This window comes from Vollenhovia emeryi, unplaced genomic scaffold (genome assembly GCF_000949405.1).
Source record: "Vollenhovia emeryi isolate VEMERY1.0 unplaced genomic scaffold, V.emery_V1.0 DF939146.1, whole genome shotgun sequence".
NCBI lineage: Eukaryota > Metazoa > Arthropoda > Insecta > Hymenoptera > Formicidae > Vollenhovia > Vollenhovia emeryi.
Window position 1 is genome coordinate 1472500 of NW_011967220.1, and position 14648 is coordinate 1487147.

The 14648-nt window shown below is 29.5% G+C and overlaps 2 protein-coding genes across 10 annotated transcripts; both read left to right on the forward strand.

Moving 5' to 3' along the window:
• The first annotated feature begins 322 nt into the window (after positions 1-322).
• Positions 323-8666, forward strand: LOC105566217 (neural Wiskott-Aldrich syndrome protein). 3 transcript variants are annotated; one of them, XM_012020054.1, is made up of 8 exons: positions 323-604; positions 774-936; positions 2136-2416; positions 2548-2835; positions 2914-3196; positions 4436-4828; positions 5335-5588; positions 8403-8666. In XM_012020054.1, exons 2-7 carry the CDS (start codon positions 841-843, stop codon positions 5581-5583), a joined length of 1590 nt encoding a protein of 529 aa, XP_011875444.1. In that variant the 5' UTR covers positions 323-604; positions 774-840; the 3' UTR covers positions 5584-5588; positions 8403-8666. The 3 variants fall into 3 exon arrangements, with proteins under 3 accessions (XP_011875444.1, XP_011875442.1, XP_011875443.1); XM_012020052.1 differs by having other exon boundaries at positions 323-936; XM_012020053.1 differs by lacking the exon at positions 8403-8666 and adding an exon at positions 5692-5710 and having other exon boundaries at positions 323-936.
• Positions 8667-9958: 1292 nt separating this feature from the next.
• LOC105566216 (ninjurin-1-like) lies at positions 9959-14429 on the forward strand. 7 transcript variants are annotated; one of them, XM_012020049.1, is made up of 3 exons: positions 9959-10093; positions 13182-13616; positions 13738-14429. In XM_012020049.1, the coding sequence occupies exons 2-3, from the start codon at positions 13287-13289 to the stop codon at positions 13939-13941; spliced, it is 534 nt and encodes a 177-aa protein (XP_011875439.1). In that variant the 5' UTR covers positions 9959-10093; positions 13182-13286; the 3' UTR covers positions 13942-14429. The 7 variants fall into 7 exon arrangements, with proteins under 7 accessions (XP_011875439.1, XP_011875435.1, XP_011875441.1 ...); XM_012020045.1 differs by having other exon boundaries at positions 13201-13616; XM_012020051.1 differs by having other exon boundaries at positions 9959-10086.
• The last annotated feature ends 219 nt before the right edge of the window (positions 14430-14648 follow it).

The window sequence follows — 14648 nt, forward strand, 5'->3', positions numbered from 1 at the left end:
GGATAGTAAAATTCTCGAGTATCTAGAAAGTTTCTATTCAGCGGTCAATCGACACGCTTGAAAAATTTGTCGTACGACAAATGTAATAGTACCCTAAGGAGAATAATGAACTGTGATTGGTCAATTTCTTCCGACACGACTTACTACATCCTATGTAGACCTAGCCGTACGACTACGACTTTACGACTTCTATGTAGACGAGGCTTTAAAAAATAACGGTATTGGTCGTTGGGGCAAATAGGAGCACGTTAAAGCGCATGCGATGCAAACGGACCTTATGTCCGTGGTCTGATACGGGCTTTAGAATATATTTCTCAGATTGGTCATTCTGAAAGCCAGAATTTCGCATTGTTGCCACGTGGGGTCTCGCAATATTAATTCGGAGTCTGTATTCGGAGTTCGCTCGTCATTCCTGTCTACTCTTGTCACTCCTGTCGACCCTTGATCTTGCGTGCGAGGGTGCGTCACATGAAGAAACGGAGAAATGCGAAACGTTGAACCGGATAGATAGGCAATGTCGTTGTTATCTTGAGTTGAGTTTCTCCCGTTGGACTTATATATCGACGTGAGAGTATTTGTCGTCGAAGAGTATCAAAGATTCAGGGCGAGTTTCATTACTTCAAATCTTACGTGAATAATTTATACGTATTTGGATCTCTCGGTCTTCTTTCTTTTCTCTCTGTCGAGGCAGTATCGTTGCTATATGTGCGATTATGCCGTTGGGCGTTGGATCAACGTACGTTGATGTAATGATGACGAAAGAAATATTATAGATGCAAAAATAGGCGCGGCCTTAGATTAAATATCTGCGTGACGATCCTAACCTAGTTTGACGATAACATGAAGTCGGGCAACACGGACAAGCATAGGGGCACGATACTCTTAAAGCCGGAGGAAAATGACCAAGTTTTCCAACTGATAGGGAATCGATGCCAGGTAATATTTCTTTGCCAGAAAAGAATTTTTTTTTGCGTTATCAGTATCCTCGATATCTTGATAATGATCTTGATAATGACTATTGATTGTTGTATCAACATATTGATTCGATTTACGAATAGTTGTAACAGCTATAGCGAATTCGGTTGCTTGCACTAGTGCGTACCGAGTGCACACCAAGGCCAGTTTACAGTCAATTTTTATACTTAACTTTGTCTTAAATGCACGTTCAAAGCGATTTAGCCAGAAAACAATCCGTATCGATGCTATACAGATCGTTTTACTGGCTACGAAATATTTCAAGAATATTTAAGACGCTTCGGAAATATAAGAATTGACTGTAAACAAGCCTTAGTGCGCACTCAGTGCGCACCAGTGCAAGCAACCGAATTCACTATTAGATTAACAATATTATAAAAAAATTGAAAAGAAAAATAGTCATGTATTTACAAAAATGCATGTACTTAATTTGTAATGTACAAAGGAAATGCTGGTTTCATGCAATTTGATATATTGAGGGTGAAATTTGAGAGATTACGATATACCTATGTTGAAAAGAATTTAGTTCTTTTAGCCAAGATTAATAATGTGGAGGAAAGTCCCCTTTCATGAGATAGGCTTTTAATGTCAGACAGCGGAGTTTCTGCTAAATCAATAGACGTCATTTGTGGATTCCACCGTGAATTTATTGCCCTTGGAGTAAGATCTGTTCAGTGGAGAAGTGATTGTGTAATCGTTGCGAAAAAAGATTTATGATGGAATTTGGACGTTGAATACCTGCTATCTCATATCAGAATCTAACCTTATAATAGATGACTTTCCTCTACATAATAGCTGTATTATTTTGTTTCGTTCAAATATGTAAATAGATCCAAAATATTATTTAATCTTTGATTTACATATTTACACAAAATATATTGTTTATGGAAACCCCAAACTTGTGTTTATATAACTTCGTATAAACAGTAAATGTATTTTAATGCAGTTAGAAAATATAATGGAATAATGTTATAATATCAAGGAAGTAATTATAACTTGTATATAAATGATATTATTTACACAAGTATATTAAAGAACAGTTAACATGTTTTGCCCAGACAGTTACATAATTACGATAATTTTAATTAATTGGACATTTATTTTTTATTACTTTTCATAATTTAAACCATTACGTATACATTGCTTATTTGCTGTTTTAGTGTTTAGCAGCTGGTGTTATACAATTATATTTGACTGAAGCTCCCTTACACAAAGATTGGATTAAAAAGAATACAGGTATTATTACCCTAATAAGAGACAATCCAAGACGCAGTTTTTTCTTGCGATTATATTGTTTGCAAAGGAAGATGATGTTATGGGAACATGAAATCTATAATTCGATGGATTATAAAGCGCCAATGTCATATTTTCATACATTTGAGGCAGAATATTGTATGGCTGCATTTAATTTTGCGAGTGAAACCGAAGCTATTACGTTAAGGTATGTTAATATGAATAAAATTAAAAAAAAAAGTGTTATTACAGGTGCATCAAGTTGATTATAAAAGAAATATGTGTGATATGGAATAATTTTGAAAAATAATTTTTTTCATATCTTAATTTTCTAAATAGAAATATACTTCTTGGGAAATTAAATGCTAAACGTCAAAGAAGACAAGAAAGGAGAGCGAAAGAAATGCAGGGTAGTAACACTATGCCTTGGAAGAATCAAAATAGCCTGTTACCCTTTACTGTCACATCAGGTTCGTCGAATAATTTGTCAAATGGCGCGCCTAATACAGTTGGCGTTAATAGAAGTGCTTCTAGTAGTTCAATGTACAAAACTAAAAAGAAAAAAAATGAACAAGATCTTAAGCGCAAGTTGACTAAGGATGATATTAGCCTTCCTTCTAATTTCAGGTACAGATTTTAATTTTATTTTGCGTCATATTATTAGTTATCTAAATGTATATGGATATTACTTTTAACTTTTTGCAGACATGTGGCACACTTAGGATGGGATGTTAATAACAAGGGTTTGGAACTAGATTCTGTAGATTCAGAATTGCAACAATTTTTTGACTATGCCGGTGTTTCGGAACATGAACTTCAAGATAAAGGCACTCGGAAGTTTATATATGATTTTATCGAAAGGAACGGAGGTATGAGTGCAGTGCAAGAGGATATTCGGCCATTGGTCAATGCAAAAAATAGTGATCAGCCTCCTGCACTGCCACAAAGGCAGGAATATCCCCCACCTGTTCCAGCACGAACAATACCTGTGAGTTTTATTCTGGTCTTTTATTTATTGGTCATGTTAGTTTATAACTTTATTAATATCCAATGTTGTTGTTCTTTACTGTATAAATAGTTTACAAATTTTATTAAACAAATTATAACTCAAAATAAATTAGCTAAGGACTCTCAATAATGCAAACAAAATGGCAAATAGAGAATGAGAGTATGAAACACGGTTATTGGTGTAAGTTATCAAATTAACGATATTTAATTTCAGTTAACAGTTCATGGACATTTGGCTCTGCCTTGAGTCATATTCAGCAATATAATACAATTAAATAATTGTCATCTTCTCATTTCTCAGTTGAGTAAAACGATGAGTGTTTCTAGATTCAGTGGTCAAGAAGCAGTTACATTAGGGGATTGGAATATAATTTGACTAACAATAAGTAAACATAATTATGAATAGCTATCTTTAGCTTTGATCACATTATAGACTATAATTACTTGGTCAAATTACATGCCAATCTTTTAAGGTAAATGAATTTTGTTCATTAAATTTAGAAGCATTCATCGTTTTAGCTCAACTGAGAATGTAAGAATTAATTATTATTTAATTGTATTATATTGCTGACAACGACTCAAGGCAGAGCTGAAATGTTCACATATTTTTAACAACAATTAAATATTATCAAGTTGATAAATAATAATTTTCTATGAAATTTATAATGAAGATCTGTGAATCAGCTTGAGTGTGATTTGACGAAAGAGCTGGCCCAACGGTTCCTATTGCTATGTGTAAAGTATAGGAAAGAACGATATAAATACTAACGACATTCAGTATCAGTTATGCGTAACCGTTGTTTTAAAAACTTCTTCCAATGCCTTGCCGTGCAGATAAACAATGGTAACTACTAGGCCGACTCTTCTCGCCCAGTTGCGCGAACACACGCTGATGCGCAGATCTTTATTAATCAATAATTCAAAATTTTATGTGGTTTGCAAAATGATACAGGACTTTTCTCTAGTTCAGTTTAATGAGATCTACCGGTATAGGAGCAAATAGATATTTTATACCAGACTTCATACGCGCGTTTAAATACATACACAAATGTATATATTTCTTCTTTTTATTACTTATTACTTACTGTGTTACTGCATCATTTATTGATATAATATTTATATTTGCATATTTTACATTAATAAATGTAAAATGCTGATATAACGTTAAAATATGAATATAATGTACATGTATATATAACAAAAATATGTACTGTTTCAGCATCAAACACGCATTGCTCCACCTTTACCTCCAAATCGGTTTAATGCATCTCCTGCATTATCAAGTGTGCCATCTAGCCTACCTCCAAGTGCACCTCTAAATGCTTCTCCCAATAATCCACCAGTACACAGAACCTTACCCTCAAGACCACCTCCACCAACTATAACATCAGCACCGGTTCTTCCTCCACCTCCTCCTCCACCTCCACCTTCAACTCCTTTGAAAATCAATACAAACATTCCCACACCTCCACCTCCACCACCTTTACCGGACTTGAGTAGCATCAACAGCACAACAACGAACACAAATGTTACTAATAACAATAATGAGGAATCAGTCGCTGATCTTAGACCGATGCTCATGGAATCTATTAGAAGCGGTACAATTTTAAAGGTATGTATGAGCATGAGTGGTCCATGATGATATTTTTGACTGAGAGTCAATTTGTTTTTGCGACCAAAAATTTATCAATTTTTGTTAGAGTTTTAGTTCTTATTAAACTACATAACTATGATAGAAAAATCTTTCTAATTTTTTGGATTTTCTATTTTTTAATTCATTGCAGAATTGCTATACACGCAATATGTGATACTATGTATATATACTATGTATAATGTATACTTTTAGTTAGCAGTTAAGTGTGTAATCATAATAATTTTTTAATTTTAAAAGGCTTAATCAAATCTAATAACTGATGAAGATTTCGCGAAGTCACAAACGTTTCGTTACTTTTATTCAACTTGATGTAATAAACCACATATCTAGACTTACATGTATCTTTATCTGAACAAATATACAAATCTTTCAAATTAATTTCTTGAAAAAAAAGGAATTAAACAATCTCAATCTTAGTTTTAATTGTATTGGAAACATAATTTGATAAATATTTTACTTTATAGAAAGTTGATAAGGCAGAAATAAAACCACCATTAGTGGTTGAAGATTCAAGAGGAGAATTGCTACGACAGATACGTGAAGGCATAGAATTGAAACCCGTTCGAAATGAAGCAAAATCTAACACGTTGCCTGCACCTCGTGGTGGTTTGGCCGACGCATTATCTAGAGCTCTAGCTGAACGATCTCGTGCAATTCATAGTGAAAGCGAAGAATCCACTAGCGATACCACCGATGATGAATGGGATGACTAAATCAGGTAAGTTAATTTGTGCTATATATTTTAATCATATGCAAGTCTACTGTGTGTCACTTTTACTGTATTTATTTTTTATATTAAAAAACCTTAATAATTCTTTCAGATAAAAAGTTAATTAAAAGACTATAACATACTACTGTGATAAATTTATTTATCACAGATATTATTGATAGATTAACAAAGTTATGTGCGAATGAATTAAGTTTTAATGTCATGAAAAGAATAAAAATTAGATAAAAATACTTAAAAGGAGTTATTTAGATAAAATTGAAAATAAAAGCATTATACAAAGAATAGGGCAGGTAAGGGCAAATTATTGCTATTCTAATATTTTACAAGAAGAAAGTTACAATGTATTTGAGTAAAATTTGAAGTAGTTTTTTTGCACAAAAGTTGCTTTGTGGATTATCTATGCAATCACTAAATTTAAATACAATACAATAACATCATTCTTTAACCAATATGGAGAAATTGCTAGACGATGCAACTGGCAAATTTTAACTAGATAATATTTTAACTAGAGAAATTTATTGCGAAAAGTATCTCAGCCTTTGAACCTCGACTTCCCTTACACTCTAGGCTGGCATCTCACCAATTCGACCACTACTGCAAAGCTGAGCCTCAATTTCTCTAAGAAATTTCTCTAGTTAGAATTTGCCAGTTGCGTCGTTTAGCAATTTTTCTACATTGATTAATTGTGTACTGGCGTCAATTAATTCTTCATTCTTGTTATTTTATATAAATGTTATAATAATTATAAAATTATCTGGTATTTGTAGAAAAACTAAAAGTAATAGTAAAAATTTTGCCCTCATTTGTCCTGTCTATGTAACTGATAAATATCGATCAAACGTAAAAATAAGTAGTGATTTTAACTGTTTTACATTTGATCGTAAATTATTATCATATATGTATATGTGTATTATCATACATATATGTATATATGCATAATACATACGTATATGCATGCATATGCAAATGCTTGTATATTTACAGCATGAAATAATGAATTTAAAGCATTTAATTTTTTAAACTAAATATTTTAGCAAACAAGCTCTTTACAAAATGTATCTTGTTTTAAGGGGTTGGTGACTTAAAGTTGATGTCAAATCTTTGTATTTTTTCACATGGAGTTGAGAATGTATATGTATATATTTTTATATAAATCAATTTTGCTTGGTATGTTGCATATAAAAGTATAAACGTAATCTCATCAATAATTTACGATATGTGTACTTTATATTCTATAATATTTTTATTTGCTTTCCGATGATTTTATTTTAATACTTTTATATACAATTTAATAAAAGTGATTGATATAAATAAAACAGTTTTATTTTGTGCTTAAAAGTATTAAGAAGAGTAAGCAATTACTTTGATTAATGTTTTATATTTTAGGTCAAAATAAAATAAAATGTGAAAATTTCACATAGATATTTTACTTGTGATTTGATTTTTTATTTTGTGCATATTTTTATATAGTAAATATCATGATAGATTGAATTATAAAATATTGCAATTTTATATAGTTTTATTTAAAAAGTAAATGCTTAAAAGACATCTTTTAAAATAATATCTTAGAAATGTCTTTTAGATGTCTTTAAGATTTTACCAAAAGATGTTAGAAATTTTTTCACTTATTAAACAACACTAGTTCTTCTTTCATATCTTTTCTTCTTCTTAACTTATTTCCGTATCATTAGTTTTTCTTTTGCAATATCTAAAAGTAATCTAAAATAAACGCGTATTGTATTATCATTGCATATTATTTTAATGATATGATACAATTTATCTTTTTATTCTATAAAAATGATTGACATGCAAAGATGTAATAACATTCCTCATCTATATTGACATATAACAATGATACACTATGTGAATACACAAGTCTGTGTCTGTCTTTAACTCTACATTACTCTTGGAATATAAAATATACCTCAATCTTAACAATATATAAAATTTACAATACAGAATAAAATACAGAATAATGCAACTAAATTTTCTAGTTCATTAAAAAACAATTCAACTGAAATATAATTTAAAGTATTTTACAGTTGGGCCGTCTCAATGCAGTGGTAACAATATTATGTTAGTCTGTTTCATCATTATCAGAACAGGCACGCAGTGTTGCCAATTTCAGGGATTTACAATTAAAATCTTTCTTTGCACTTATTCGCAATTTCATCAAAATCTTTTAATAATTTTTTGTTGCTTAACATAAACTATTAACTATAACTTTATCTTATATCTATTATATGAAAGAATTTTGTACCTTTCAGAAAGAAAAATTAAAAATTAGTCACTATTCGCATACTTGAAGATTTGGCAGTTTATTTTAAGTGTGCTATTCTACTGATAAAGATTTTATTAAATATTACTTTTGATGATTTATTTAAACTGTCTGGCAATTGCTTTATATTTTAATCAATTATTACAATAATCTTTATAACCCACTCATTATTTAATTGTATTTTATTATTTACATTATTGATACAACATATACAAATTATTAATTATATTTATATTTTATATTAATATTATTTAACACTCCTATAATCAAATACTATATATTTTAATTTTTACATTTCATTATTAAGAAAACATTTTTCTAGCTACTCCTTTTTGGATTAATGGATATTATGCATATGTAGCTTTATATTAGGATAGATAATAAACACTTTAGATAGGATAGATAATTAATTTTGTTTTTATTCTAGATTATCAAAGTAGATTGATAGTTTGAATAATTCTAGATTATTTCAAATTGTGTTCTTTTAAATATACATATGTGTTTTATTCTTATCTCTGATATAGATTTCGCATATGGAAGTTCACAAAGAGAAGCCAGAGGGACTATGCAAGGCATCAAATATACTTTTGCTGCTTGGAGAGAAATCCTAGTCACAAGACAAAATGTTATAGTTTATTGTACTTTATTCCCAACTTCACATATTAGTCAAACTAACTCCACATTTTTTTAACACTTACATTATATATTGTTTGACTGGTGTATTTAATTTACAGAAATTGTCAGGCCGAATATACTATTATATTATAATAGAATTAACTGAAAGGGTATTTATATTATTCATTATTAGAAATTATAATAATATAAAATAATAATTAAGTTTATATTGTTGATAAATAAATAAGAATATAAAATTACAAAAAAATTTCAAGTTGCACATACGCATAAATAAAGAATACAATTAATGATGCATTTAAAGATGTAACAAATGTAGTTTCTGCAAATATGATTCAATAATATGTTTTTTAAGTACATTATTTACCGTACATTACATTATTTGACATAATATTATTGAGGACAATCTTAATTTATATTTCTTTTTGTAGATTATAATATAAAATATATTACTTTTGCAAAATATATTCTTTATGATGTTTTTGTAAATGTTATGATAAATTAAAAAGTACATTCTAATAATTTTAGGAGCAAATTAAAAAATTTTATTCAATTAAATGGGAATAATTAAAGAGAACTTTATGTTCTGTACGTGAGTTTGATAATTAAACTAAATTTTATTTTAGCATGTAAAAATTATGAGTTATTTATTTATAAGATTAAAATTTTATTATTAATACATATTCGTAAGATTAAGTTATGAAATATAATAATGTAGTATTTAAGTTTTTACTAAGGAAGTTTAACTCTTATCTATTAGTTAAAGAATACCTTGGTAAATTTTGATAAGATATTCTTATAAGATTTTGTATAATTTATTATTGTATAATTTTTATTGTAATTTTATTCATTTTGATTTAAAAATGATTTTAATTTACCATTAAACATGTAAAAAAGTATTTCATATATAAAACTAGTGTATTATTTAAGTAACATTCTTATATTGGTTAGATTAATTATAGATTGATTGAAATAAAATTAAAAATTTATAAGATACATATAACGGTATATTAGTATAATAACATAAAGATATGTATAAAATAATCTTTATTTGAAGTATTTTGCTTGATTTCTGATTAAAAAGTTTAAGAAAAATTAAAATAAATATTACATAAGAACATTGCTTTACATATTATTGAGATTGGAAGCATGACTCAATAATTTTTACAAATGAGCTTTAGTAACGTCGACAAATACTAATTCTAGTCGTTCAATTTGTTTTTCTATTGTAATCACATGTTACGATTAAAAAATTATAAAATCAATTATATTGGAATTAAAAGTAACAGACGTGCGTGAAACTATTTTTTAACAAATTTATAAATTTAAAACTACAAGTTTGACAAATCAATATTATATAGTTTTGTAGTTAAGAATTACAATAAAATTAACATATACTTGCTAAAAGTACCAATTAATATTTGTTCTTCCGTTTCTATAAACCACTAAGTTGTGGTTTCCTGTTTCCAAGGAAGTACGATAAGGTTTATCATCTTTGCTTCAGTTTAAATTCTTTCATTATGGTTCATGTATCGCATTGTCTAATAGTTAATCGGACTGGAAGTACATGTCAAAGTATGTCGTGAGTATATGAGCAACATTAAAATTTTATATTTTTAAACTTGCTAACAGCATGTAAATTACATTTCTGTCAACAACATTATATATGTAACCGTGGGTTCAATGACTCTGAAACTGAATTAAATATGTCGATAATTATCATTTTTATCACATTTCCATTTAGGTGAAAGTGCGTCTATCCGTTGGAATTTGCTTGTTACTTTAATATCAACTTGAATAGAAATTTTTAATTATTTGTATTGCAATATATTTGCTCGTAAGGCACGCAGATTTATAATAAAGACACTTTCTTGATGTAATTAAAAGTCAATATATTGATCAAGTCTATGAACTCGATTGTCCGCGTTCGAGATCTGATAATCTCAAGTACCTCGCAGGTACTCGTAATCGTTTGCGTTTAGTAACATGATCCGTTTTGCTGTTAGTGTGTGACTACCGTATGACTTGGCACAAAACGCTGTCGTATTTTTTATCATATTATATACGTGGTATCACTGCTCCTAAGACAAAGCATCGCAAATCGTAGATACGCGCATCCATTGTGTTGTTATCAAAACGTCAGTGCACAGTGGCAAGGAATAGTGAGCACGATACGAAAGTCTGTATTCGATGTTGATATAATGCAAACGAAAACTAGGTATATTAATTGTTTAGAAAACAAATATGTGTTTTAAACTTTTTCCAAATTTATCATTGACTGTCTTAATATACAATCTAAGATAAGATTGTAAATATGTTATGCTTACTGAAGTGTACGTGCGCTCGCATGAACACATTCGTAAGCGCGTACACAATTAATTATTAAAAAAAAACTCGATTTTTTAAATTTATATGAATTACATAATGTTAATGCAATTTACAGTTTCTATTTTTTACTAGAGCCAATTTGTCATTTAGCACAAGTTTTAATTAATCAATTTTAGAATTGATTTCAAATAAAAATTTTACAAAATTTTCTTTAAAATTAACTAAAAAATATTATAATCTTTTCAGTTTTTTGAAATTTAATTCGTTCAGAGTCTGTTTTTAATCAAGCGATGCAGTGTTCAGTAACGACGCTTGATGCCAACCCAGTAAACACCAACTAATAGTTACATAAAATCAATATTATAATTTCCTATTCAGCAATGTAACTGTCATGTATAACATATGTTATATTACCTACATGTATATTGTTGAGTGAGAAATTATTAATATTGATGTTATGTAACTGTTAGTTGGTATTTACTAGGAAGCATAAGCGACTAACTTCGTGCTAGGTCACTGCACATATATTGAGGTGCAACTAAACTTATCTAAAATTCTTACGTCAAACAAGCTTTCGCGAGTTAAATCTGCAAATATCTTGGAAAATAGATCAACAGTCTAAAATATTTTTTTTACAAAAACGTTTCTTAATTTCAGTCCTCACACACAAACACATACACAAAACGATTGTATTTCTCAAGAACTTTTCACAATGTCGACAGTTAAATATAACGTATACTGTAACACAGTAAAATTCTACAATAGGCTTGTTTTCTGTTCCTACACTAGTGAACTAGTGCAATAAATTGGAGTAAGACAAGCATATTTTTTCTCATTCTAGCTTACTGCACTAGTTCACCAGTGCAGGAACAGAAAACAAACCCAATGTATGTGAACGTTGCAGTACATGCACGCTAGTAATAATTTCCGAAGATACAGATAAAACAGACCAGCAAAGAGGGAGCAAGAAAGAAAAAGAAAGTGGAAAATGGAAAAGCCCAACGAAGAGCGAGTGAGAGAGAGAGAGAGAGAGGGGGGGGATCAAAGATACGTACAACGAAAAATATCTATTGTTGTGAATATATAGATATGTATACAGTTAGTGCAATTTTTCATAATGTGGATAACAGCAGATAGCTAATAATTAAACTTTGTAGAAATACAGTATGTATTTTAAAGGATATTAATAAATGATTTAAAAATAAAAAAAATATAGACGTAACGTAATATAGTACTAAATGCTAGGAATGCATGCATATTTTTTGCAAAACAAATATAATGACATTCGTACTAAAAATATTGGGTATGTTTTATGACTGCTTTTCACGATACAAAAATTTTAATCTTGTTAAAAAACTGTACACAGGTGAAAAATTCCATTCCAAGTATATATATATACCTGCATAAAAAATATTTAAAAGTGTACAATCGAAAACTGTCCAAAGTGGATATGCAATCAGTCCAATATAACCGAGTGATGTTAAAACAAACCTAAATCGTAGAAACACTTTTGAAGATACTATAACATACGTTTAATCAATAGAATTTTGTTTTATTTGTCTCTAAGTGAGAAAACTGTATTATTTGATGCAAATTTGCAAATTTGAAAATGTGTAAAACGGATTTTAAATAAAAATAAATCATCAATGTTACCGTGACCGGGTTGCATTTAATCAAGTCTCCAAAGATTATTATATGTATATTATTATGAATATATAAAAGAGAAACAATTAATAATTAATATTTCATTAGTGCTTCAATAAAATTGTATCCTATGTATATTTAAATATTATCTACTAAACTTATATTTGTTTCATTATACATATATTTATCATTGCATATGAAGATTTATATTATTGCAGATAATATTTAACATTAAAATTTGTGATTTATTGTTGAGATATAAAAAGTGAATGTGTTTGTAGAAAATGTGTATATTATTATGCGATCCGACATGTGAAGCTTTGTTTTGTCCCAGTAATACTTAGTTAATTAGATCGATTTCATGTTTACAATATAGTTTTAAACACTTAATTTTATATTTAATAATGCATTCTTGAAAATGTTTATCACATACTCAGCGTACTTTTTTACTTTGTCTTTTTACGAGATTATTTATAATTCGAACATTATTGATGCTGATTTGATATTTCCATCAAATAAAAATTGCCCTTAAATTAATTAAACTATTATTAAAAAAATAATGCTTATGAAAGACAACGTCCTTTATGTGAGTGGCATGCGAGGGACAGAGGAAAGTGCACGCGCTATCAAAAGCATGAAATACTCTCGACGTACTCGTATATTCAACTGATTGCACCACACACTTTCTTTGTTAATAGAAATCTTGTATCTCCGCAGTTCGGAATACAATCAGTTCGGAATAGAGACGGGTAAATTGATGTACGGAAAATCGCGGAGGAGAAAAAATACATCGCGACGGAAAAATGAACGACAGGCCCACTTCGACCAAAATAGAGGTAGAAGGTGTTGTGCTAGGCGATTCACCGTATGCACCTACTACAGAGGAAGTGCAAGAGAATATTGTGGTGAAAGAACCAGTGGCTGCCATGGATACAACAGACAAGAAAGGCCAAAATTATAACACGAGACAAGCTAACAGCTATGCAGCTAAGAAAACTGTGGCGCAGGGTATGATGGACGTTGCACTCATAACAGCTAATGCGAATCAACTGAGATATCTCATTGAATATCAACGAAGCAGCCCGACGTTTTATCTTATTATGATTTTGATTATCATCAGTCTCTTATTACAGGTAATACCCTGCCAAATATATTTATTAATAAGTAAAAATAATTTAATGACACAATCACATTAATGGTATACCATAGTAGGACCACTTTCGTAATAATTGTGAACTATTATAATGATTTTAGATCGCCGTTGGGATTAGTTTGATTTTCAAAGGCCGTTTTGACATCAAAGGCATGTCAAAATCTCCCAGTGCACAAAGAATCAATAATTACGTCGTAGTGGGAGTCTTTCTCATTACGATTATTAATGTATTTATAGCTGCATTCAGTATAACCGCTCCCGACACACAACCACTTTCAGCCTTGACTTCTGCCAATAGGGCGTAAACACCTCAACATGTAATTTATATATTGAGCTTACAATATTGTATTTTATTACTGCTGTTATCGTATTCATAAAAAGTATAATAAATATGCAACTGTTGATTTATAAATTGGATTATAAAGTGATGTACCCAACAGTAAGTAGTCCAAGATTCGTTTTTCACTCCTGCACTGTCTGTTATTATTATTTAATGTGTGATGTTTAAAACACATATGTGTTATTAATATTAGTCTAATTATAAATGTGGATATGTGTATAACGCGAAAGAACACGCGCAAGTACAGTGGATACTTCAGACAAAACTGTATTATATGGAGATATTATTTTATCTGACAGTTATGCAATTTTTAGATTTTTTTAAACTTTACACTTTCGACGGATGCTCTTTTTAGAATTCATTTCGAACAGTTATAAATGCTATTCTGGTCACGAAATGTACATACAAGATTAAAAAATGCTGCGACAGTGATCACTATAATGGAAAAACAAACGATCGTCACTTATTTAGGAAACTGTTCGACACAGTTATAATATGTTTACCTCTATATTATTTGTCTTATGTCCACTTCTACCAATATAGATTAACTTTAAGCTCGGTTTAATCTCACTTTTATCTTTCTTTTATTCTTAGAGTTTCAAGTGAAGTGAGATAAAAAGTCAGTTAAACCGAGATAAGAGTTAATTTACATTGGTAGAAATAGACATTTAG